The sequence below is a fragment of the Mytilus trossulus genome, chromosome 7 (genome assembly GCF_036588685.1).
Source record: "Mytilus trossulus isolate FHL-02 chromosome 7, PNRI_Mtr1.1.1.hap1, whole genome shotgun sequence".
Classification (NCBI taxonomy): Eukaryota; Metazoa; Mollusca; class Bivalvia; order Mytilida; family Mytilidae; genus Mytilus; species Mytilus trossulus.
The window spans coordinates 28,928,284-28,955,443 of record NC_086379.1 but is presented as its reverse complement, the minus strand read 5'-3'; the positions used below and the strand labels follow the sequence as shown (position 1 = coordinate 28,955,443).

The window sequence follows — 27,160 nt, the reverse complement described above, 5'->3', positions numbered from 1 at the left end:
TATCGATACAAAATTATCATTTTGTATGCTAGGCACGCATTATGTCTTCACTAGACTCATCCTTACGGTTTTGCCAAGTACAACTTATTTAATCTGTTTCTGGAGTAAATAATCCTTATCATTTAAAAAAGTTGTGTAAACAGTTAATTTATGATTATGACTATTTAAATTTCACAATCGTATAAAATCTAAATATCATATCCCATATATATTTTGAAATAGTTAAAGATTGAAGCACGCAACCTTCCTTAAAATGGGGGTAAATACTACTTTTTTTGTTATTTTGCTCTTCATTATAAGATGCATTGTGTGTAATTGTTCGGTCATAAAAATACCAATTTCTTCTTCCTGCTTATAATAATTGAATGAAAGTTCCTTTTGTTAATTAAAATTCAATTAAAGGATATTCATCTGTAACTTTCAAAATAATTTCTTCCTTTTCACCCATCTACTGCTATGTATTTTCAAATACCATATTTGTTAAATGTTTTCATCATCGATACAAAATGATCATTTTGTATGCTAGGCACGCATTATATCTACACTAGACTCATCCTTACGGTTTTGCACTGTACAACTTATGTAATTTGTTCCTGGAGTAAGTTATCCTTATCATTTGAAAAAGTTTTGTAAACAGTTAATTTATGATCATGACTATATCAATGGCAATTCCTGTCACCACAGAACTGCTGACTACTGGTCTGTTAAACTATGATAATATTTGATTGATTTTATTTTATCATACACGCATCAATGTTTTTCAATAAAAAAATGAATCGTTTTTGTTAAAATTTCGAATCAATAAGTATCAAAGGTACCAGGATTATAATTCAATACGCCAGACGCGCGTTTCGACTACATAGGACTCATCAGTGACACTCAGATAGCAAAAGTGTTAAAAAGGCCAACGAGTAAAACTTGTAGAGCATTGAGGACCCAAAATTCAAAAAAGGTTATGCCAAATACGTCTAAGATAACCTATCCCTGGGATATGAAAATCTTTGGTTTTCCTAAAAAATCAAAGTTTTGTAGCAGATAATTTATTATAATGCCCATATCATTGATAGTCATGTCAAAATCGAAGTGCTGAGTACTGGGCTGGTGATACCATCGGAGATGAAACGTCCACCGGCAATGGCATCGACCCAGTGGTATAAACGTTTACCAAAGGTATCAGGATTATAATTTAACACGCCAGACGCGCGTTTCGTCTACATTTATCTGATTTTCCTGTCTCGCATAAACATTAGGTAAGTCAAATACACAAATATATGTTTATAGTACATAAATTGTGTTTAATAACCATTGTTTCCAATGAAAAAAACCCGATAATTTTTACATATTTAAATAAATCCGATCATTTCACTCCTCTGCAAAAAAAACACAGTAAGTGATGACATGGTATCAACACCAATGAAAACTAGATACATTTCCTTTCCTTTCATTTTGTACTTTATTGTATTAAAATGTTTTAGGGTCAACGTAATACAAAGTGACCGAACAACACCGATAACTAACTCATGTGCATTCCACATTCCCGATTAAAATGGTTTGTTCGAGCATTCGTTTACAATTTTCTATATTTTGAATTAGATAAGTTATTATATAGGTGCTTTAGTGTGAAGAACCGTCACATACCGTTGCAGTTTATATAAATTGGTTTGTTTTGTTTTTAGAAAATTCTGGAAAGTATATTAGATAAAGCAAAGCTTTGATTCTTTGTTTGAGTTTAACTTCACTTTTTGTTTTATTTCACCGGTTCAGTGTTTTTTATCAGGTTGTTTGGAGATGTTGTTTATTCCGTCTCAAGCTGTAATGAAGCGACACTAATCCTTTATATACTGAAAGTTTGTGTTGGTTGTTCTACACAAGAGGAATCAGAACAAAGAAGTAATGGCAATTTCTCATGGTTTAATTTCACTGAAGTGCTTTTAAAAAAAATATTATGGGGGATAATTGTTGTGGTTTCAGTAACGGCTATTTTCAGATACCATTTGGTTGTCTGTATAGAAAAAACCCATATAATTTTAATAATTTTTAAGTACACATATTATACATAATATATATTCGAATGTAAGGAAAGATACAAATTATTCATTTGGGTTAAACAAATACAGTATCTTCATTCGTACAAAATTTTACAATAATTAACAAAGGTACCAGGATTGTGATTTAGTTTCTATTTGACAAAAAATCATGTTAATGTATAAATTTTGCATTTTAATTTCCCAAACAGCAACATATAAAGTTGAATGTCGTTTTGAGTTAATATAATGTGCAAATTGTTTAGCATATTACAAACACTCATTAACATTACAGTTGCAACAGGAGTAGATATTTATTTTAGAGACAAATAATACAGGAGCAATTAACACATCCTTTTTTAATATCGACAATTGAAGAAAGCTACGGTAATCATTCAAAAACTTTTTAAGGGCATACGATACAGTTTTGAACCTGTTTTTACAAGTTGAAGAAAATTTGATTATATGCTATTTTTTACCTGATTAAATCAAATATGTAAAAAAAATATACCTTCATGTGCTACTTTTTGAGTAAAATGAGGTCAAAATTTTGTATATTTACTCAAAATTCAGATTTGTGGGCGTATTTTCTTTTTCGAAAGAAAGACGTCACTTTTTTGTTTTTAAAGATAAACACAAATTGTTTTTTGTTAAATGATTTGTAATTTCTGTATTTTATAAGTATCCTAAAATATTATGCATTTTTATTCAGAAATATTCATATTTATCAAATGGTGATGAAATGAGATTAACACGTCATTTAGCTGTATATTTATCAAAATAAAAAAAATGCACTATTTACAGTTTTATAAAACATAATCTCCCTGCAAAATGAAACACAATGTCGTTTTAGAAAATAGGGGTCCATGCACACATTTTCAAATGAAATCAGTTTGAATGATAAAAATCAGTCGAAAAATGCATCTTTTCCCGATATGTCACAGTTTCACGTCGCGAAAATAACATGTGATTAACTCCGTAAAAGAGATTTTGTAGCATTATGGCGATTGAAATTTTCAAAAGATCTTCGAACGCCATCATTATTGAAAATTATATTTGTTTTAGAAGAACTGTTTGCGAAGAAGGTAAATAACATTGCTTGGAAGGAATAACTCATTTTGAATAATTCTGATCAAAATACCATTTACGCAATTTACACTATTATCTATGATTGACTTCTTAGCACTCTAATGAATCATTTATTTGTTGTACTCGAAAGCTTATTTGCCGAAACGTTTACTTATGGTGATTCAAGACAAAAAGGAGACGCTTGACTCAAAAACCAACGCACACCATCTTAAAAAGCAGAAATGAAATTCTTAAACCGTTAGTATATCAATATATAACAGTAATTTTATTTATCCCTATCATTATTATTCTTTCCGCCAAACTCTAACGAAATTTCTAAACAAATGTTGAAATGATATTAGGTATCTAGTATCGGTTGACCAAAAGCTATCTTGTGGTGAGGGCACGACCCCGTAACATTTTCAACATTGCGGTTATCTCCCCTAACACCGAAAACCTTGTTATTATTCTAACTCCATAACCATAATTGGTAGAAAAAAACAAAGGGTGGAATTTGTTTAGGAACAGACCCTGGTTCTTCGTTACATTTGGATCGAAAAGATTCAACGACTCATTGGTAGGGTTATGCACCTTTGAAAATTAGCCAATGTCGGTTGGCCACTAAAAATCAGAAACCGTAAGTTGTAGCCACCTAGGATTATCACCAACGATCATCAATTCACGTGACCATGAAAATTGACTTCAAGTCAAAGGTCAAGGTCAAGACCTATATTTTGACCTTAGCTTGTTATCGGATTTATTCAATGACCGTAAAAGATGGCTGATTAAATGTAACAGAGAAAATGTGTGTCTTGTCGAGATCTACATTTGTTATGTGGGTTCAAAATTATTGGACCAACTGTATGGAACTAGGGCACCAAAACTGTTTTTTGGGTCCGAAATGATGATTGTTTGCTTTTAACTCAAAAGTGGTTAGAGATAGAAAGAAACTTTGAACTGCAAAAATGTTCAAGATAATAAGATCTACACAGATAGGTCAAGGTCAGAGGTCAAATTCCTAGCAACGACATAAAACACCTTAGCAACCATATATTTTTGAACTTAGAAGGTTATGAATAATATAAATATGAAATTTTTAATACTGGAAATGACATTTTTGTCCCTAGCAACTACATATTAGTCAACCACTTATCATTTTAACTTTAAATACTATGAATAGTACATATGACATTTTTAATACTGGTAGTTATATTTTTATCCTAAGGAATGATTTTTGTCCTTAGCAACCACTTGTTATCAACATAAAAGTCCTTAGAAACCATATATTTTTTTTAACAAAGAAGGCAATTACTAAAAGAAAAAGGAAAGACCTTTCAATTGTTCATGAACAATTGACTTTTTAATTTGTTTCTCTTTTTATCTTGATATAAGAATGAATACCAAAATGAAATAGAAACTTTACGGGACACATGTTGGTTGCATTTATTCGTATTTTATTAATTAATACCTAGATATAATCGAAAGGGACATACATGTGAATTTTTATTCTTAATATATGAATAAATACCTAAATAAATCATAAAGTGCCAAGGACGACATTACATCTGAATTAAGTACAAGACTAGCACCTCTGATAATAACCAGTTCTTAGCCCCATGAAATTGTTATGAATAGGTAAGTTATAATATATTTTAAGCTATTTGTTATTGGTACATAAAACAATTTTGTGCATTTATATCATATCATCAATCAGGTAATTATATCTCTCTGTCTTTAATGTTTTGTTATTGTTTTATTGTGTAATTGTTTATGACGTATTGTTCCATAGGGCGGTATTGCTTTGGAATATAATAGGCTTCTTCTTGTTGTTGACGCATTGTCGTAAAGATTTTAAATGTGAAAAATAAACTCATTCATATTGATTTTTTAAAAGTTTAATATTATGTTAATGTAAGCATAATATGTAATGCGACATGATATTACTTTTCTTTTTTCATGGACGACAATGACTGAAACGTGCCAAAATTTCAAAATGAAGTAAAACTATGACAGCTTTTACATTATACTGACGAAATAAATTGGTCCTTTAATTTGGAATTAATAAAAAACCCACCTGAAAAATTTTACAACTTATTTTTATTTGGCATTAGATCACGACACCATTACTTTAACTGTTTAAGTTCGAACTATTTTAATTTAACTTCCTTCTCTCTTCTAGTGATCACATGTTTTCCAATTATTCAGAATGTTAGTCTCTCCTCACAAACAAACATGTTTACGACTTGATTATATAGAAAGAAGCGTGCTCTCCTTTTTACGGGTAGTCGGGCGTCTTGGACGTTATTGTTGTGAAGATTTGTTTGTGAATGAATACTAAGCCGAGTTGATATAAAATCTTGATAAAAATATGTATACAAAAATCTGTCATGTAAAAAATTTATCAGAATCACACATCCTTTCTATTGTCATTAACATAACTTGTCATTAAAATGCAAAAGATAGACATGAACACATTTCAAACATATCGCATAGAATGGTGAACCACTCACATGAACTGCGGTTCCCATCGTTAATTTCTCTACTTTTTAGCATATTAGAAGCAAACCACTTATTCACGACCCTGTTATCTATATCAAATTCCTCAATTTAAAACAAGCATGTCAAAGCAACACAGTATGGTGAATCGTACTGAAAAAAATCAATATACCTTTAATTGGGCATACGAGAGAACTAATTCACGGATATATCAAAAACTGGAACTTAAGATTGGACATACACAAAATATGTACCCTCAAACTTTAAGTTCACAATATTTCTTTCATTATTTAAAACTAAAATTTAAAGAGTGTTCCTTAATGGTCACCAGTGGTTTTACACCTTTTATTAACATGATGGTAAATCTATTTGTTTCTATATGACCTACCTCAGTGAGAGTGAAAAAAATTGTGCGCATTCTTATTTTATAAAAATAAAATCCGATATAAACAGGTTTTTAATTTTTTTTTTAAAGATTAATAGTACACTTTCAAATGGTAATCAACATTACAAGAGTTATTCATTATAGAATTTTTCTAGAAGATGATCATATAAATTTGTTTCTTCATCACATACATTGCTATTCTAATGTAAACTGTGCCATACATTTGTTACCCGATGAAGCTTCTATCACAGTCAAACTCAGTTCAGTGTTTCCAAAAATGAACCCGACTTCTAAAACTTGGCACCTCGACGAATCCGAGACATCAATGCCAATATTACCAAGAGAAAAGCAATCATCATCTGCTGTATGAACTGGATTATGATGTTCACTTGCAAATAGTTTAAGCCCTATTTTATTGACATTAATTTTTGTGTGATACTTTCTGTGTATTACAGTTCCAATTGGAATTACCGAATCCTTTTCTAATATTTTATCGAAGGCATTTTTACATCCCCAAACACCATCTGATAAAAAACGATATTTTTCATCGTGGATAGCTGGGTCGAATTTTGGGTTGAACGAGATTCCATATGTAAATCTACTAATCCTAGATGAAATGACGTCTGATTTATGACCAAACAGAACAGCACCTTGTAAGACAGACAAACCAGGATCAAACGGTATTATTATTCTACAGTTTGGAAATTCTCGTCTCACAGCTTCTTGAACAAGAACGCAGTTAGAAAATCCACCGACGAGGATAATTTTATTTAAGAATCTTGCACTTTCCATTTGAAGTGTTTCTTTAATGAGCAATATAATATTCGCAATTGTTTTGTCGAAGAGTTTCCTTAAAACATTAGCATGTATTTTCAGTTTATCACCATGAATAACAATGGAATCTGAATATGTTGATGATGCTAGGACGCTTCGGAAATTTTCTTCTAGGTGTTTTTTACAAAGTGTGTTCAGTGTTGAATATGGTACCCGTATAAGCATGTTAACCTTTTTTGTGTCTAGACTAATTGTTCTCTTTTTTGTTTCAAAATCTCGTATTAAGTCTAGATATGATTCAAGATATTCTTGTTTCATGATTTTAAGGATAGGTGCACCGACAATCTTTGTCAGTAACTGAATGTATTCTGCATCAACGCAAGTTCCACCACAGTCGCCACCAGTAGCTCTACATAATTCCTTCAAACGGCCACCTAGCATTTTTTCGTGTACCGTGATGTCTGCTGTTCCACCTAAAATTATTAAGGTTTTTAAAAATCGATTAAATCATCAAGATCACTCATATTTGAAACACAAGATCTGGTGTTTTAGAAACATTACAAATTTATTTTTGAATAATTGTTATTAACAGTGTGTAGTCTTTAAGGGGCACTGATTGTCAAATTTATGTTCACCGATTTAAAGCAACTTCTCATTTCTGATTTGTAACATATTCAGACGTGTATCCAAATTACAATAAGTCTAAAATAAACAAAGGGAAATGTATGTAATCGATAAAATATATAAGAATCTCATGTGTATTTTAGTCTAGACGCCATGCAATTATGTTTCGAGATGACCACTGGAGACTGACGACGGTTTAAAAAAAATCATTATCGTTTTTACCTGTACAAGACAGACTTTTTTTTTGGATCGAATCTGTCATCGAAACGGTTCACAATTGTTTAATTTTCAATGTTGTCATTCTTGTCCTCTGAATAGCTTATTGTAACACGACTAATATTGGAATATCGGAAACCGAAAAAGAAACAAGATACAAACTATAATTTTGATCAACATAGTAACGATGATATCAAATTAATCAGCAGTAGTATTGCATATCGTATACTGAATTTGTACTTATTTTCGCGGTGTATTTTTTTTCACGAATTTCGCGGTTGGTTTATTTTCGAGAAAATAAATACACGCGAATCTATAAATCAAACGTTAAAACTGAAAGGCAATAATTATTCAACCGCGAAAATGAATAAATATTTAGATAATGGGTTGAAATAAAGTTCTCATGAATATGGATTCAATGATGTCGAATATTGACTTGCTTGTTTTGACCAAATTGAACCAAATTGGCTGCTAAAAGCGAACTATAATTTCATAATTTCACTTTTTTAATGATTGAGACAAATAAAAGCTTATTTATTTTCATATTTCGTAGTCCGTTTAAGTACATCAAAGTAATATGTGTGGGGACTTATTACTGATGATACAAAATTTCAATTACTGTACTTGTACTTTTTTTCGCGGGGACTTATCTTCGCGAATTGTGTGTTTCAAACACGTTTGCGGGTATTCATTTTCGCGGTTGAATAATTATTGCCTTTCAGATTTAAGGTTTGATTTATAGATTCGCGTGTATTTATTTTCTCGAAAATAAACCAACTGCGAAATTCGTGAAAAAAAATACACCGCGAAAATAAGTACAAATTCAGTATACGATATGCAATACTACTGCAGATTAATTTGATATCATCGTTACTATGTTGATCAAAATTATAGTTTGTATCTTGTTTCTTTTTCGGTTTCCGATATTCCACTTGGTATCTTGTTGAATTTCTAAAATCATGTATTGAAAACTAATAGTGAAGTACCTCCAAGATCTACGATCATATACTTGGTCCCCGGTTTTGCCATTGTGAATCCTGGTTCTATACCAATCAGTTTGTCTGTAGGCAGGTATTGGCAATATATGGAAGCAGCTTCTGGCTCTAAGCATAGCAGAAGATTACTCTTTGATATACCAACCTGTCAAAAACTCAAGATTTGATTTATATTATCTTTTCACTTCAATTTATATAGATTATACCACTGTATCGAGTTTGATACGATTTTTCCCCACTCCAGACATTTTAATTTTCTTTTAAACGGTATGCAGACAAACTCAAACATTTTTTCTCGTTTGATCTGCCAGAAGATGTGTTATTTTTATGTGGTCGTCGTTTTTCCTGCCGCGACAATAGGAAATTTAGAGGAAAGCAAGAAAATTCGGCGTCATAATCAAGTTTTGACCAATGAACTGAGATCAAACGAACCACATGTTAATTTTAGAAAAAATAATCTACATGTCGAAACGGATAAATCATGTAAGAATAAGTCGAAAAAGAAAAAGCACCCATACCTTGAACAGTTATATGTTATAAAAGCTGATATGATCTGAGCAAATATCAAGAACCGAAATTAACCTTTTTAGAAGCATACCAAAATTCTTTCATAATCATTCGAATTTTTTACATTAACATGATGAAAATATGCAACTCATGTTGATATCTAAGATCTTTTATCAACCCAACCACTATCAATAACTAGTGCTGTAGGAGTGGGATGAAGAGTGGGCGTCGAAGTCTAAAAATAACAAGCAAACTGAATAAGGTTTTGTATCGTATTATTGACTTGGAGTTTTAAAAAAATATTGGGGTGATTCCTACTCAAGTGTCTATGACGGATGGTCAATATACTCGAATAAACATAAGATCGTATCATAGTAAAAGGTTTATTGTAGGTATATCATATACATTATAACATAATTTTTTACCTTTACTGCACTTTCTCTCATAAATTGTTTTGAAATATCTGTCCAAATTGCAGGAACAGACAAAACCCATCTAATATCCTTGAGTTCTACTTCAGTGCCTTGCTTTGTCAAATATAACATCAGATGTTTCTTCAGGGCATGTATTGATAGTGCAAATACGTCAATTGTCGGCATTGGTTTTCCTGTAATGTCCTCTAGTATCAAGTCCATTGAAACATCCTGAGACAAAAAGAAAATTAGTTCAAAGCAATTTTAAAAAGTGGGAAGTCAATCAAATCAAACATTATCAATCAATGAAATGAGTGAAAAAGTGGTTCTTTCCTGGCACTCCATATTCCTCCACCAATGATAATGACTGCACGAAATAGCACAATAGTGTTGATAAATAAAGACAAATTATACGTGGGGAAAAGGGAACAACCGAAACCCTGAACTGCTACAAAAACTAACGGTAACATACATAGAAACGAACTATATGATAACAACTGCCATATCCCTGACTTGGAAGAGAACATTTAAAGACATATGGTTGGTTAAACCTGATTTTATGAACAACCAGCCACACATCTAGTTTATTTGACAATATTGGTAAAAACACCGGTCGTCCATTCGTGTCCATATTGACGAAAGGATCAAGTTTAAAACTTATGTCAAACATCAATCTTTCAGTCAATTCAATACGCTTTACACCTTTCATTATGTTACTTAGCTATCTAATTTCTTTATTGTCTGAGACATTTAAAATTTACCTTATGTTTGTGCAAACACATCTTAAACCTGTGGAAATAATAATACTCGTCTTGTTCGTTATCCGTCACAATATCTGCATACTGGTTTTCAGCTTCGTATCCAAATGAAACAAACTGTTTGTTAGAATCTAATAACAAACATGTTGGTGTTTTTAATGACAGCAATTGTTGTGATCCAGCATTCCAGGCCTGATTTGCATGAATTGTCATTGGTTGTTTTTCAAATGAATGTCTCATCGAAAATGCATAGCCAGAATACGTTGTGCCAAAATCAATAGCGGCTACAAGAAGGTAATTTGGATTCATGGTCATTTAAATGGAATACCTGGTAAATAGAAATAAAAAAGGATCGGATATTAAAGGCATATAGAACGAGTGACTTGTGATAATATTATAAATCCAATTTTTGAATGCATATATATTATAAACTAAATCTGCTTTGCACGCACGATTTCACCATTTTCAAACATCAATTTCGTATATTCTTAAGAAAAATATTTTCACTTTGGCAGTGTTATGAAAATATGGCAGTTAATTAATAGTTGTGTTTTAAACCAAAGTTCACTGATTATCGCCTGTATAAACATCAACAAAGATTTTTACGAGAAAGGTAATGCTGAGGTAACTGCATTCGGAAAACATATCGGCGAATTAATGCCTGGAAGGCAACAAACAAAGAAAATTAAATTTCCTTTCGATTTGGACAAACTAGAAAAATTTCTTCAGAAAAACGTATGTAATAAGTTTTATAACAAAAAAAAACATAGATGCTAGGATTAAATTTTGTATTTACGCCAGACGCGCGTATTGTCGTCAAAAGACTCATCAGTGACGCTCAAATCCAAAAAAGCGAAAAGGCCAAATAAAGTACGAATTTGAAGAGCATTGAGGATAAAAAAAAATACAAAAGATTTGCCAAATACAGTTAAGGTAATCTATTCCTGAGGTAGAATTTAATTATATAACAGCTTTATTTTTTTTTCTTGCCTAAACTAATGGAATGTTCGAACGTGCTCCTTTCGTAAGCCAAACGATTTACTTTTTACGTTTAAATAATACTTACAGAATGCTTACCGCCAATACTTCCTAACCATAAATCAAATATACGATATAAACAAACAATCAATGTTGTACTTGTTTTCCACTTTAGCCAATTTAAATATAATTAAAAAAATTATCGAAGCGGAAACATCTTTAAGAAAATCTAATACGTTGTTTTAAATAATCCAAACAACAATAGAAATCCATTATATGTACAAAGTATAGACAAAGGTTTTTCTAGATTTGTTTCACTTTTGTCTTATTCTTTATGTGAGAATAACTAGTTTCTATATGAGACACATATATTACATAGAATAATCCTGATTTTGAATTTATTCTATGTACGCCGTATATTTTTGGCTATCACTGACTCATATCAGATTTGTCTTGGGGTACCCGTATTATAGTTTTGGCAGTAATATAGGATCGTGAGCCAACTCTAATTAGAAGATTAGAGATAAACGACAATTATGATCTAATTTAGCTTAGTATTTTTATGTTTTCATGGTCAACAAATCTGTAAATATACACATAAAAAACTACAGGTTTGAAATTTGGCATATGCGCCAGGCGTGAGTTTATTTTACAAAATACTCATCAGTGACGCTCGAATCAAAACAAAACATAAAAGTTGAAAAGGCCATATAAATTACTAAGTTGAAGAGCATTGTGGACCAAATATTCTTCAAAGTTTTGCCAATTACATTTGAGGTCATTTATTTCTGTGGAAGAAAGCCTTAGTATTTAGAAAAAAAAGGTTGAAGAGCATTGAGGTCAAAAACATCCCAAAAATAAAAACGACAAGCTCTTAGTTTAGCTTTAGAAAACCGATAGATTTATCTACATAGCACCATTAAGATCCTTCTTTGCCAGCTGCGTTTAAAAGAAAAAAAATCTCTACCAGCTCCTGGTTAACATTTCAAGTTCTTTTCTGCATTAAGTGATTTAAGACTTTTATTTCATCGGTAGTCATGCAGATAGAACTTTCGGAAATTTAAAAAAAAAAAAAACCGAATCAAATATTTCATGAAAGGGAAGACTATTTTTTTTATGAAAATTTGTCTGTAATTAAGAAGTTATAAATATCTGGAAACACATTATCATTTAAATAAAAACTTGTGATGTTATGCTATTGTTTCAGAAAAAGGGAGAAGGTTTGGATCCATTAAAACGTTTAATCCCGCTGCAAATGTTTGCACCTGTCCTAAGTCAGGAATCTGATGTACAGTAGTTGTCGTTTGTTTATGTAATATATACGTGTTTCTCGTTTCTCGTTTTGTTTATATAGATTAGACCGTTGGTTTTCCCGTTTGAATGGTTTTACACTAGTAATTTTTGGGCCCTTTATAGCTTGTTGTTCGGTGTAAGCCAAAGCTCCGTGTTGAAGGCCGTACTTTAACCTATAATGGTTTACTTTTTAAATTGTTATTTGGATGGAGAGTTGTCTCATTGGCACTCACACCACATCTTCCTATATCTACGTATAGAAGATGCATAAAATCCTAAAGTGTGAACATTTATTAAATTTTAAGGCCAATAGAAACAGATGTTAACAAATTGGTCAAAAACATTAAACCCAAACATTTATAAATATAATCAATTATTTGGTAGCGTTTTACTAATTTAAACTGTGCAATTAAAGTATGTGCTGTGACATTTTTATTGTCAAAATCATAATTAATATTTATTAGAAAGAGTGTATGCTTTATGGATATTTAAACACTCGGTGCTTAAAATAGTATATACATTTGTATATTGCAGTTGTATCATAAGATGTATTACATGCAGTGATCTAAAGTTGTTAACTTCTATGTATTTTTGTCCATTTTTTATAAATATTTCAGCTTTTATTCGGCCTTATATATAGTGCTTCACAAAAACTTGTCCAAAAAATATTTAACACATGGCCCGTTTAAGTAATATAGTTGTAATAGGTGTTTTGAATTTTATATGATTTATATCACAGTTTTAGTTTTGGTTTGTAACCCGGATATGTTTTTCTCTCAATTAATTTATGACCTTTGAATCCCGGTATATTCTGTTGCCTTCAATATGTATTACGTGTATTTTTCCGTGATTGTGAAATCACTTAATTTGTTTTTTGTTATCACATAAGCAACTCGACGGGTGCCACATGTGGATCAGGATCTGTTTACCCTTCAAGAGCACATGAGGTCACCCCTAGTTTTTGGTTGGGTTCGTGTTGTTTATTCTTTAGTTTTTTTTGTTGTGTCATGTGTACTATTGTTTGATTGTCTTTTTGATTTTTAGCCATGGCGTTGTCAGTTTGTTTTCGATTAATTCGTTTGACTGTCCCTCTGGTATCTTTCGTCCCTCTTTCTGAACTAGAGGAATCACCAAAATCTCACCTACGATGAAGAATACGATGGATGCCAAATGTGATATAAATTCTGCCTACCTTGACAGAGCATGATAAAACAATTAAAGTTAGAGTTTTCAGTCTTAAGATGATTATGTTATACACAAAACTTTCAGTCCTTTCGGGTTTTATATGTCACGAAGGTACCGGTTTGTTTTCGAATTTAACATTTTTTAATGTCCCGTTGGTATAGTCTGCCTCTTTTATATCAACTTCAGTCACAAATCATTGATGATTAAAATAAATTGAAAAACATACAATTAGATTGAAGGTCATAGCTTGTAAACTTTAATTGAAGAGCGGAGCAAAAACATGTTTCCGTTTATCGAAAAAGATGTGAGAATAAACAATAATGGAAAACAATTTTGTTTTGGCATTACACATGAAAATCATGGTTCCAAACAATTTTTCAACAATTGATTTAAAAAATTGAAAACAACACGTTGAATAATTTCATGCGTCCGAAGTGCTTTTCTAGATTTACCTTCATCAGGAACGCTCAAAGCCAAACATTTGCAATCCGAAGATATATAAGATAAGTCCCGAACCCGTTGAAGAGAATGACTGTAATATTTGTTTCAGTATAAGAAAAAATTAAATTAAAAATGATTGCATTGAATAATACCATTTTTGTCTTTTTTGCAAATTTTTTATTCAAGATAGTTGTTATATCATTTCAATGGTCTCCTCGCACTTTTTATGAGTGGTTGTTTCCTTGATTTTAACTCTAATCTCAGTTTCTCCGAAAATCAACTCGACTTTGATTTTGTCACCTGTACCTGTGCCTGTTAGCTGCACTGTTATTGTTCCTAATACCGAACAACCGTCTTCGTCGGTATACTTTGGGTTATCTTTTTCTGTTTGATATATACGAAGTGTAAACAATCCGTTATCTTCTTGTTTACATTTTGCTACCGACGTAACCTTTTTACCTAGAGGTAGTATTTCGTTGCGTTTTACAATTGTTTCGAATACACGACAGCATTTCTTTTCTCCGTTTACTACTTCTAAATGGCTACTGTCATGCTTCAGTGGATCAAATTTTTTGCGTTTACTGAATCCATAGGTATACTTAGAAATTCTTTCAGAAATTGCGTTTGGCTGATGACCAAATATTACGGCTCCTTTTAGAACAGCCATCTCACTATCTGTTGGAACAATAACATCTTGATCTAGAAAAGTAGATTGTACTGCTTTTTGAAGAAAGACACATTCTGCAAAACCTCCGACAAGGATAATTTGTGAAAGTCCATCAACACCTTCTCTCTTTAAGATTTCATCAATTATTTTGAGTACGCTAGCAATTGTTGGCTGAAATGAGGAAAGAAAGGTATCTTCCTTTATACGTATCTTATCAGAAATAATTGAAATATCTGAATGAAACTTGGACGACTCAATAGCAGATTTTAAATTCTTATGCAAGTGTTCTTCACAAAGATCATCCAAAACCGTAAACGGGATCGTCATGTTAATTGTCCCCGATTTTCCAACACGAAGACTTCTTTTCCTGCTTTCAAACTCTCTGGATAAATCGATATAGGAGTCAAGACTTTCTCTTTTGAAAGCTTCCATTGCTTCAGTACCAGTGATATTCTCTATCATTTTCATGAATTCTCGGTCAACACTTGTTCCGCCATAATCGCCACCCGAGGCACGACAAATTTCTTTTAGGCTTTCGTCGTTTCTTTTTTCGTGAACTGTTATATCAACCGTCCCTCCTTAAATAAAAATAAATGATATTATCATCAAATTTTTTCATTATAATTTTCCCTTTTCAAACCTTTAAAAACTAATTTTCACGAAAAGACATGGTAAATATTTCTACATGTATCTTTTATGTAAAAAGTTTTTTCCGACGTAGTCGGTAAAGTTTTGGTTTGTGTCCTTTGAACTTGAGAACTATTAACTATGGCAACAGATTACGCATGCTCGAAAATCCTTTCTGTGATTGGACAAAATGCTGTCATGGTGATTGATTTGGTTGTGTTTGAAAAAACGTCTCGTTAAGCATATTTAAAAATGGGAATACACAAGAAAGTGTTGCGTTTCTAAAGTCGGTCAGTATATTAACCTGTGGACGTTATTACATTTATCAAGGCTTTAGTTGTCTTCCTGATCTTGTTTTACATCTAACCCTTTTGTGTTGATATTGTATTTAAATTGTGTCATATATCGAATTGATTCGTTCACTGTCTTATCAAAAAAAATGACAATTATAACCGCAGATAGTTACCTCCTAAATCAACAACCATATATTTTGTCCCAACGGTAGCGACTGCAAATCCTTTTGCTCCTTCCAATTTTTCTGTAGGCAAATGTTGACAGTATATCGATGCAGCTTCAGGTTCCAGGGCTATTCTAAGTTTATTCGATGATATCCCCGCCTGTAAATGAATTAGAGTGTATGCATACTAAACATCCTTATAACTTTAAGATCAGATTTTCTGTTCACTGATCTTTTTCAAAACAACAAGTTTTTTTACAAGACTTTTTATACATTACAATATTGGCTTCTTTTCTTAATTAAATGATGAAAATATCAAAAAAAATGTCAATGATTTTTAGATATAGTTGTTTAAGTATATGTAATAAAATTATGAAAAGAGAAGTAGGGAATCTATTCCGAACAGCACTTCATTGATAAACCAGGGGATGCCTAATATCAAACAAAAAATTACAAACAAGAAGCACAAACGTCCTTCAACCGCTGCACAAATCACCCGAAAATAATTTCATACAAAGATCATGAATATAATCGCATACAAAGATCATGAATATAATCGCATACAATATCAAATACTTATAGATTTTTTCCTTTCAGAATTTCATTTAAATGTAGCAGTGTCACGACAGTAAAAAGCTATTTAAATAGAATTAATTAAAAAAAAAAAGCACAACAAGATTTGGGTTGTATTTGTGTTACTTGATCTTAAATAGTATATCGTTTTTTTGCACATTTGTTATTTTGTTGTCTTTCGTTTTTTTGCCATGACGTTATCACTTTTTCTCGACTGAATGTCCCCAAGATATTTTCTGCCTTTGAAAAAAATATCAAAAATAAAAGTGATTTGGTTGTTAAAAATTAAGAATGATAATGTTACAATTCAATTTGTATTAATTCAATTTGTGTTACTTTTGGAATTATATAAAATTTATTTTTTAGCACGCTCTTCGCAACAAAATAATATTATCATATTACAGGTCACGTCATATTGCATTGTCTGTCAAATGCCATGGGAAACATCATATCCTATAATTTATATCAGGTTTATCAGTTTATCAACAATTGCCACGATTTATATAATTATCATAAGGTTAATGAAAGGATATTGTTAAAAGTGTTTTTTTTTTTTGTTTTTTTTTATGTATTTGTCAAGCCTTCTAACATATATGTTGAAGATTAAAAAGACAAACCATTACAATTAACAATAATTTTAAACTAGAGCGTGAATTAAATTCTTTTTATATATAAGCAAAGCTTAACAAACCAATCAAAAACAAACAAAAAGTAAAATCACAAAAATACTGAACTCCCAGAAAAATTTAAAATGGAAAGTCCTTAATCAAATGGCAAAATAAAGCCCAAACACATCAAACCAATGAATAACAACTGCCATATTCCTGATTTGGTACAGACATTTCCTTATGTAGAAAATGGTGGACTGAACAACATAGTTAAAATCATTAAACACGTAAACAAACAATTTGTTGTTATTTATAAGTACAGTTTTTAAATGTCTATGTATTTAGCAGTCTTTTGACTTTTTATGTTTTGCTTTGTATACTGTTGTTTGTCTTGCTTTTTAAGTTATCATTTTAGCTATGGTGTTGTCAGTTTATTTTCGACTGAAAGTTTTGAATCACTTTGTGATATCTTCCAATCGTTTATATGCTCATGCACCAGCAAACGGGTACTCGAAAAGCATATGAACCTGATATGTATAAGTAAGATCTTTTAAAATAGTTATTCATAAATAGATATGAAATTCATTATACCATTTCAGCGCTCCTTCTCATAAACTGCTTGGCACCGTCAGACCATATGGCAGGAACAGTAAGAACCCATCGGATATCATCCATTTGTATATCAACAAGCTGCTGTCTAATAGAATTCAGTAAATGATCTTTAAGGGCTTTGATGGACAAAGAAAATACGTCTAAAGCCGATGCACTCTTCCCAGTTATATCTTCTATGATCAGTTCTTTGCTTACACTCTGTCAACAATTAAAAAAAAAAATTATAAGAGTATAAATCAAAGTAAGAAAGAAAGTTTAGGAGTAGTCGTTTTTTACTTGTTTTGTTTGGCCATCATTTTACAAGTAAAATAAATGGCATTGATGGCATTAATCATACGAAGTTTTCTGGGTATGAGTATTCCGGAATAGTCGACAGTGAAATACTATTGACTTTGTGTTTTGTTTTGTTTTGTTAAGTGGTGATTTTATAACTTTTTCTCTTCTGATTTTGTAGAAATAACTTTATAATAATTAAAAAACAGACTGTCAGTAGGCTTCAATTGTTGTAACAACGCCTACTGCATTTTGTTTACATGTACAAGGTTACATCTTCTGACATAAGACTCGGACTTCTCTTGAATTGAATTTTAAATGTGCGTATTGTTATGCATTTACTTTTCTACATTAGCTAGAGGTATAGGGAAGGGTTGAGATATCTTAACCCCGCCGCATTTTCGCGCCTGTCCCAAGTCAGGAGCCTCTGGCCTTTGTTAGTCTTGTACTGTTTTAATTTTAGTTTCTTGTATACAATTTGGAAATAGTATGGCATTCATTATCACTGAACTAGTATATATTTGTTTAGGGGCCAGCTGACGGACGCCTCCGGGTGCGGGAATTTCTCGCTACATTGAAGACCTGTTGGTGACCTTCTGCTGTTATTATTGTTTTTTATATGGTCGGGTTGTTGTCTCTTTGACACATTCCCCATTTCCATTCTCAATTTTAAGATAAATAAAAACTTCCAATGTAAGCATATGCTGAAGACATATCCATCTAAATAATCTGTTCTTAGCAGTATGTCATATCATTTAACGATGAATATCACTTCATAGATAGTAATTATCATTTATGAATTAGTTAAATCAGGGTATCAAATAAAATGATTGCAATGATTGTTATTGAGTAAGAATTGCACCATTAGGCTTATCTCCATTTCATTTCGTTACAACAATTTAAATACTTGTTTTTGTTCAGTAGAATATTTGTATATGATACATTATTAAAAGTATATGTTTTAAAACTTTTATCACTCATTCTATATTTGTTCACGTGTGTGTGTGTTGTGACATTTTCCGTTACAATTTTTCATCAGATTAACAATTAGTAATATAAATTATTTTTGCTGCAAGTACCTTTGCATTGTAGAGACTCATTTTAAATCTGTGGAAATAATAATAATCATGATGTTCTTCATCCATGACAAGCTCAGCATACTTGTTTTCTGCTTCATATCCAAAAGCTACAATATTCTTGTCTGAATCTAGTAAAAGACAGGTTGGTGCTTTTAGTGACATTAGTTGTCTGCTTCCGGCATTCCACGCATGATTAGCTTGTATCTGTAGAGGATTTTTCTTGAAGTCACTTCGAGTTGAAAATGCATACCCAGAATAAGTAGTTCCAAAGTCAATTGCAGCTACAATTAAGTAGTTATTGTCCTCGGTAGTAATTTGTGCCATATTAATGTATGTTAATATCCCTTAGTATAAGAAAACAAATTTTGCTTATATCCCAAAATCACATAAAATATGAATTAGAATTTCTCACTTCATCTAAATTGCTGTGTTTTCGATATTCCTTTCATGCTGAAAAAGACAAACCAAAATAATGCGTACATTTTTTACTTTCGGTTTAAACTCAAAGTAGTTTGCCCTTTGATACCACGTCGGCGACGCTTTAAACATGTTAAACAAAGTTGTTTACTATAATTTTTAATGCAGATAATTATCTATATTTAGAACTGGTAAGACGATGTTTACCTGTACACTCCTTAGTTTTCACATGAACACTATGTTTTCAAAAAATCATATAAATATATACTGTAGCATTTTTATATGTTAGTTCAAATGTTAAATGTAATTGTATCAGGTTTATATACATCTGTATTTTCACAAATAGCCAGTTAGAGATTATTATATAATTTCTTTATACATATATAAATGCAGATAATTATCTATATTTAGAACAAAACAAAAGCTCCCATAACTCACAATTCCTATGATCCCAGTATTCATTTGTTTTGTTTAATTGTCCCATACAAGAATATATATATGGTTTAGGGGTGGGGGTCTTGACCGTTTACAAGTTTTCAAAACAAGAGGGGGTGGATGACCCCATAGGGACTTCCTTTTTATTTCATTTCATTTGTTTTATTGCCCCCTACAAGAATATATATGGTTTAGGGGTGGGGATCTGGACTGTTTACAAGATAATGGCACATTCTCAAATTGAAAGGGGTGCGGGTAACCCCCATAGACTCTTCCTATAGTTTATCTCATGTATTTTATTGTTCCATACGAGAATATAGTTTAGGGGTGGGGATATGGACCGTTTACAAGTTTTCAAACAAGACGGGGTGGGGTGACCCCCTAAAGCTTCCATTTAATTTAATTTTATTTGTTTTATTGTCCCCTACAAGAATATATATGGTTTAGGGGTGGGGATCTGGACCGTTTACAAGATAATAGCACATTCTCAAATTGAACGGGGTTGGGGTGACTCAAAGGATAACATTTGTTTTACATTTTGTCCTTTGTGCGAAATGTTGTATATATTTCTTGATCACATCATATATGCTTCAACAATGAAAAAAAATCTCTTCTGTTCAGCAAATTGTTTCTGTCATTTAAGCATATGTCTTTTATTAACCATAACAGATATACAAAATATCTATTGATTTTATACGAATGTCAGTGAGAGGTTTATATATATAGCCAGGTTGAATCCATCTAGTTCGTTATAAAAAAAAATGCCTGTACCTAGTCAGAAATATGACAGTTGTTTATATCAATTATTGTGATATTTTCCAGCCTTTGGTTTTGTCACTTGCTGAGGGACTTTCGGTTTAGAATTTTCTCATAGAGTTCAGTAATTTTGTTATTTGCTCTTTATTGCATTGTGTTTTCTGTTACGCATTGCTTTAAATTTGTTGGAAGCTCTCCAATCAGTAACTTTATATTGGAAATTTCCACATCCAATTATATTTATAGATTACGGGAAAATGTAAACTAAAAATAAAAAAATCAATGCATTAAGAATTGTCTGACGGTATTTATCACCAGTTGAAGATACAAACCTTTTCTGTTATACAGTAAGTTATTTTTTATTGAATGTCATTTTTTATTTAACTACTACTATGTAGTTTATATATCATATAGAAACACACAAATCAAAAGAATAAGGCATTGCACTTAAATATCTTGTAACACATAAATTCAAAAGGGGAACGATGCATTCATATTACTGTTAATCGTATTACCAATTTTGAAACTGTGCTTTTCTTGAACGTATCACACATATTTTATTCGCTGCTCAAAACAAATCTACAAAATTAGCAAGGTAGCGAGAATAAAGTATATATGTCATGAAAGTGGGTGAATTCTGGCTATCCGCGTCTGAAAGTTGAGATCAAATGCCCTGCTTGTCCCCATTCATCAATTTATATAAATTTTTGCAGCAAAACAGTGCATAATAGAACTTTTGATGAATGACAATGTTTTATAACTGAATTTTGAAAAAAAACAGTTGAAATTGCCTTTAATTCCTCGATATGAATAGCCTTAAGCAAGATGAAAAATATAGATATAAACGGTTAGACTTAAAAGGAATACACACATAATAGGCAATGGAATTGGAAAAGTGTGCTTGGAAATGATTCCAAAAAGGATTTTTATACATAAAAGTAAATGAAAGGAGAATAACATAGTCTTCTTTCGACTCAAAATCTTTCTTCTGTTTAATAGCATTAATTTTACAGTAAATAAAGCATATTTTGCTATGATGTATATTTATTTTATTGTGTTAAGAATTTGAGTTGTTAAAGTCATATGATACCTCAAATTAAAACAAATAATATGCATATGTTTTTTTTTTTATATCAAAATGGATAGTTTTCATTATTTTACTTATGTACATTATACTTTTACAGAAGAACATTTCTTTTTTAATCGCTTGCTTCCAGGAAGCAATTCACCCATAGAGTTTCCATATGCAAAGTGACCTTAGCGTGATCCTCCTCGTAAAAATCCGGTGATCGCAATAACCATGGATCTGTCATAAAAATGAACTATTAACTGATTGTACATGTTAAACACGTGATCAATATAAATGTTTCTTTGGTCATTGTTTACTATAAGGTGATAATCGGTAAACTACGGCTTCAAAACTCTACAATTAATGAACTGCCTCATTTTCACAAACATAACAGAGAGAGAGAAAAGAAATTGACGATTAAACGTTATATTTGCGTATAAGAAATATAAATTCGTTCACAGAAGACTAAATTAATAATATATGCATGCATTGGTTCAAAAGTTGGATAAACAATACTTTTCACATATGACTTTAAAAGTCAAAATACCTGAGACAAATTCTTACATTACAATTCTGCAGTAGGAATAGTACTACCAATCCTTTTTCTTATATGAAAACTCCACTACACCTTCTCATTATTTTGTGATTTTCTACAAAAAAAAAATCTGTGTTTAAATGCATACCAAAATCTAATTTTGTGAACAGCTATGTTCATTCTAACAACAAATACATCAAGGGTGATATCAAAATGATGGATATTTTATTTTGTGTATTTCAATATAATAGTGTCTGTATTCTAGTTGTACTAATTGTGCAAACCTATTGTCTGAATTGCTTTTGTACTCATCTGAAACAGATCTTACACAGAACCTTCTCAAAACAAATTTAAAAGAAAAAAGTTGTGATTTTACTTTCCTCTAATAGTGATGTCTTTTACTCATTTATCATCATTTCAATAATTGCTTGCATCTTTCATCTCCCACTGCATTTGAGTTTGTGTAAACTCACTAAACTAGAAGTTTTGCTTCTTATCTTGGATTTTTCCTTGATATATTATGCTGATTGAAGACTTAAAACTAAAATATACGACAAACGTGGTGATTACAAATTTAAAATTTGTCAATTGTCAATTTTTCTGATGTAAAGTACTATCTATCAAATCGATTGGCGTTTACTAATCTCATTTATATGTTTGGTTTATGCATTTTACATAAAACAGACTTCATAAATGGGGGCATGCTCCTGACACAAACACTGCTCCTTTCGAGTTACGAGGAAGAACTACTGAAATTGACAAATAAGTTTTACGGTCACCATAGCAAACTTGTTGAACAAAACGGTGCGTCTGTCTCTCAACCCTCTGTCACATGTTTTCACATTCTAAGATTTTGAAAAACACGATTTGATAATGCCGTGTAAAAAAAAAAAAGAACAAACCAAAAGACAAACAACAGTACACAAAACACAACAAAGAAAACTTAACACTGATAAGTTTCATTCCATAGGTCACATTCGGAACAAAAGAATCAATTACGAAAAATTTCAATGATTCTGTTTTTGGCCGATTTTTTGTTGTTGATAATTTCGTGTTCACAGTATGATAATGAATAGGGCAATCAGCTTTGAAATGTTTAAGTAGTGTACTCATTGAATTTACAAAACTCTTATTGTATCAGAAACCCTTGTGGTAGGATAATCGGATCCTCAGCCAAGTAAGAGTGACTTATCAATTAAAATAATCTATCGGTGCAATTTGGGATGGGTTAAATAATTGTTTTATGTTTTCTTTTCACATCATACATCTTTGAAATAAACGAAAATAAGCTGAAATGATTAAAAAAAATGATTGAACGTTACATATAGGCTAAACAGAAAATAATGTGAAAAGGGATGTCCATGAAGTGTTAGTAAGGCACTTAAGTGTTCAGAATTTTAGAAAACATTCGGAACAAGATTTGAACTCTTTATGAAAGGAAATCAATTATATCAAACACAAACACTAGAAGATTGTATAAACTTGAATAAAGGCAACAGTAGTATACCGATGTTCAAAACTCATTAATTGATAGAAAAAACCAAATCCGGGTCACAAAACCAAAACCGATGAAAACGTATTCAATATAAGGAGAGTGACGGCACAACATTAAAATGTAACACACAATAAAACGAACTAATATAAAAAAGAAGATGTGGTATGATTGCCAATGAGACAACTATCCACAAAAGACCAAAATGACACAAACATTAACAACTATAGGTCATCATACGGCTTTCAACAATGAGCAAAGCCCATACCGCATAGTCAGCCATAAAAGGCCCCGATAAGACAATGTAAAACAATTCAAAAGAGAAAACTAACGGCCTTATTTATGTAAAAAAATGAACGAAAAACAAATATGTAACACATAAACAAACGACAACCACTGAATTATAGGCTTAAGACAAAATCCGATGAGAATAACAAATATAACATCAAAACTATGTAACAAAAAGTCCATGTACCGTGACACGTCTTATAAAAATGTTAATTCACACTCAAATATAAAAAGAAACAAACGACACAAAAAAAAACAACATAAAGTTAAAATGTTGCACACACAGAAACGAACTATAATAATTACCATATTCCTGACTTGGTACAGGACATTTTTTTAAAGCAAAAGAAACCCGTTGTAATCGTCTCTGAAAACAAACCATAATTTTATAATATAATATAAATCAACTTTACTTAGCCTTAAACTTTCATACGGTTCGTAAAACTAATGTTAAAAAGATCTTTTGTGTATTACCTGATCCACAAATAGATTTTTGAAAATTTTAACTCGACATATGACGTGTTCAAACAATTTTCTGAATATCTATAAGTATGTCAATGAAATGACTTTGCATTAACTTGATAGCGACATTCACAGGTAAGGTTTATTTCATTAATATAACTTTTTATTCATATATATATATATATCTAAATAATCATCGTTCAAAATAACAAATATGTAGGGCATTTGCTTTATGCACTTAGAAATTTGTTTTGCTTTTCTTTTTGATCCTCTCATCCTTACTATTAGATCTGCGCATATTTTGTCGGCCATTTTTTAGTTGTTTGTCTATTCAACTTTATATATAGATTTTGTAAATTAGCTTGTTTAAAGTGTAGACACAAACTAAAAACATTTTTTATAAAAAATGCCAACATTTAATAACGCATAAAAATCACAAGATCATCCAGTAACTACAACTGAAGAAAAGTGTTTTAGCACTGATATTATTCACTTCCCTGTTATATAACTAATAAAAAGTTTTAGAATATGTTCAGACTAAGCTGTTGCCGTAATGTCTTTAATAGAACATCCTGAAGCTAAATGCACTTATGAAGAGGTTCCCCTAAATGAGTTAACCTTAAAATGTCGGCTAAAATTAGAACTCTCTCTAACTAATAGTATCTTAACTTTACGAAAAGACTTAGATGAATTCTCTCACATATTTTGTACACAAAACATGATAAATCATTGTCTTAACAACACAAAGTTTTGTTTTATCAAATCCTTGTTCAACTCGTTAGGTAGACTGACTAACAGATCTAGTATTTTTTCAAAAATTCATGTATATGAAAAAATAAAGTGTCATGTCTCTGAATGAAAAACATAGAATGAAAATCTACAGCTGATAAAGATTGCACTTTGGCAGTTGTAGTCAAGACAAATAAAGACACATTTTAGTATAAAAGACAGTCTTCAATGTTAAATCCTCTGATTTCTGTTCAAAATAATGAACGGAAAACAAATATGTAAAACAGGAACACACGAAAACCACTGAATTACCACTGACTTGTGCTATTAACATTCAGACTGTTAAGGGGTTGAACTAGGTTCGAAGGCACCGACAATTCCTAAGCGTTGTTAGTAGTGTAACAGAAAAACATACGAGCTAACTATTCCAATCACTTGAAAAGGCCCAGAGCTAAACTCATCAAATCGATACAAGTATTGACGAATAATTAGGTGACATGTCTTTTGTCTTTCATTCTCTGCAACGGCGTTGTCAATTGCATATCGACTTATTTAATTTATTTGTTTTGCATGTCCCTTACATGTAGGTATTTTCCGTCTAGTTTTTACAAAAAGAGTTATAATAAAGTTGCAATAACATTATTATGTTTTTCTTGTTCAAAAGTACAATCACAAAAATAACTCCGAGTAAAACTGAAAAAAGAAAATCCCCAACCAAGTGGCAAAATCGAAAGGTCAAAGGCATCAAAGGAATGACAACAACTACCATACTCCTGAATTAATACAGACAATATTCCTCAATGTTTACATTTAATTACAAAACAATTTTGCATTTCCTCATCAAGGATTGTTTATATTGAATAGTAATTTTGTAGTGAATTGTGTCCAGATATAATGCACTGCTGCCAAGGGGGAACCGCTAGCTAAGAAATAGGTATTTTGATATTTACATGCTGCAACCTTAGGTGGTAACAGTCAAGTGAAGATGACCTTTTACCTTTTTGGTTGTTTTGATTTCCTCATTTGGTTTCGGCTCTCCAAAATCAAAGAATTTGTTCGTAGATAATAGATGTAGTAGTTCTGTTAAATTGTCCCTTTTAAAATTGTTATACGATGATGACGTATGCACCCATATTTTGACTATTTTATTTATTGTGTCTGTTTATTTTTCGCATCAATGTAAATATAACTGAATTTGATGAGATTGTCATCAAAGTGAGAGGGTTAGCGCTATAGAACCATTTTCTACATTTGCAAATGCCTGTATCAAGTCAGGAATATGACAGTTCTTGTCCATTTATTTTTGATGCGTTTTGTTATTTGATTTTGCCATGTGATTATGGACTTTCCGAATTGATTTTCCTCTAAGTTCAGTATTTTTGTGACTTTACTTTTTCTCCAACGTTTTATAAAATTTGTTTCCAAATTTTTTGCATTGTGCTTACATGAAATAGGTTAATTCAAAAATGGAGGGGCGAGATTAAGGGATTTTTAGCCGGATTACTGGAATTAATGCAAAATTACCAAATTAAGAAAAAAGAAATTTTTCTTAATTATATCTTTACGAAAATTACAATTATGGCCTGTTTGTAAAAATACTATGGTATAGTTTTGAAACCTTAATTTTCTTGGTAAGTAGCAAAATAACGAACTTCGAAAAACCTTTACTATTATTGAAAATTCTCCCAAATAATAAATGTTGATGAATTCTCCTTCACTCAATCCATAACGTTATCCACTGAAATCGTGTTTAAAATTTACAGTTTTACTATTTTCATTGTAAACAAGACAAAAGATAGAAATAAAAATGAATGAAAAAATTTAGAATTCTAAAAAAAATCAAACTGTTATTTGGCGACATAGATGATAAATATTTCTTAAATTATTATTCAATTGAATTTGACCCTGTTTGTTTATGCTTTTT

The 27,160-nt window shown here is 31.2% G+C and overlaps 2 protein-coding genes across 2 annotated transcripts; both read right to left on the bottom strand.

The window, feature by feature from the left end:
- Positions 1–5,805: 5,805 nt before the first annotated feature.
- Positions 5,806–11,481, bottom strand: LOC134726949 (heat shock 70 kDa protein 12A-like). Its single transcript, XM_063591346.1, has 5 exons — positions 11,327–11,481; positions 10,264–10,588; positions 9,515–9,733; positions 8,574–8,727; positions 5,806–7,220 (listed from the first exon to the last, which is right to left on the bottom strand). The coding sequence occupies exons 2-5, from the start codon at positions 10,573–10,575 to the stop codon at positions 6,169–6,171; spliced, it is 1,737 nt and encodes a 578-aa protein (XP_063447416.1). The 5' UTR covers positions 10,576–10,588; positions 11,327–11,481; the 3' UTR covers positions 5,806–6,168.
- A 2,597-nt stretch (positions 11,482–14,078) lies between these two features.
- On the bottom strand, positions 14,079–19,619 carry LOC134724896 (heat shock 70 kDa protein 12B-like). The gene is made up of 4 exons (XM_063588224.1): positions 19,054–19,619; positions 17,681–17,899; positions 15,918–16,068; positions 14,079–15,402 (listed from the first exon to the last, which is right to left on the bottom strand). Exons 1-4 carry the CDS (start codon positions 19,375–19,377, stop codon positions 14,351–14,353), a joined length of 1,746 nt encoding a protein of 581 aa, XP_063444294.1. The 5' UTR covers positions 19,378–19,619; the 3' UTR covers positions 14,079–14,350.
- Between the last annotated feature and the right edge of the window lie 7,541 nt (positions 19,620–27,160).

Bases quoted from the DNA above. Each gene is read 5' to 3' on its own strand.
- LOC134726949 (XM_063591346.1), bottom strand. From the start codon at position 10,575: ATGACCATGAATCCAAATTACCTTCTTGTAGCCGCTATTGATTTTGGC. The intron at 9,734-10,263 runs GTAAATTTTAAA...TTTTTGTCTCAG, and splicing joins TGTGTTTGCACAAACATAAG to GATGTTTCAATGGACTTGAT. The intron at 8,728-9,514 runs GTAAAAAATTAT...AGTTTTTGACAG, and splicing joins TGAGAGAAAGTGCAGTAAAG to GTTGGTATATCAAAGAGTAA.
- LOC134724896 (XM_063588224.1), bottom strand. From the start codon at position 19,377: ATGGCACAAATTACTACCGAGGACAATAACTACTTAATTGTAGCTGCA. The intron at 17,900-19,053 runs GTACTTGCAGCA...AATTGTTGACAG, and splicing joins TGAGTCTCTACAATGCAAAG to AGTGTAAGCAAAGAACTGAT. The intron at 16,069-17,680 runs GTATAATGAATT...ATTCATTTACAG, and splicing joins TGAGAAGGAGCGCTGAAATG to GCGGGGATATCATCGAATAA.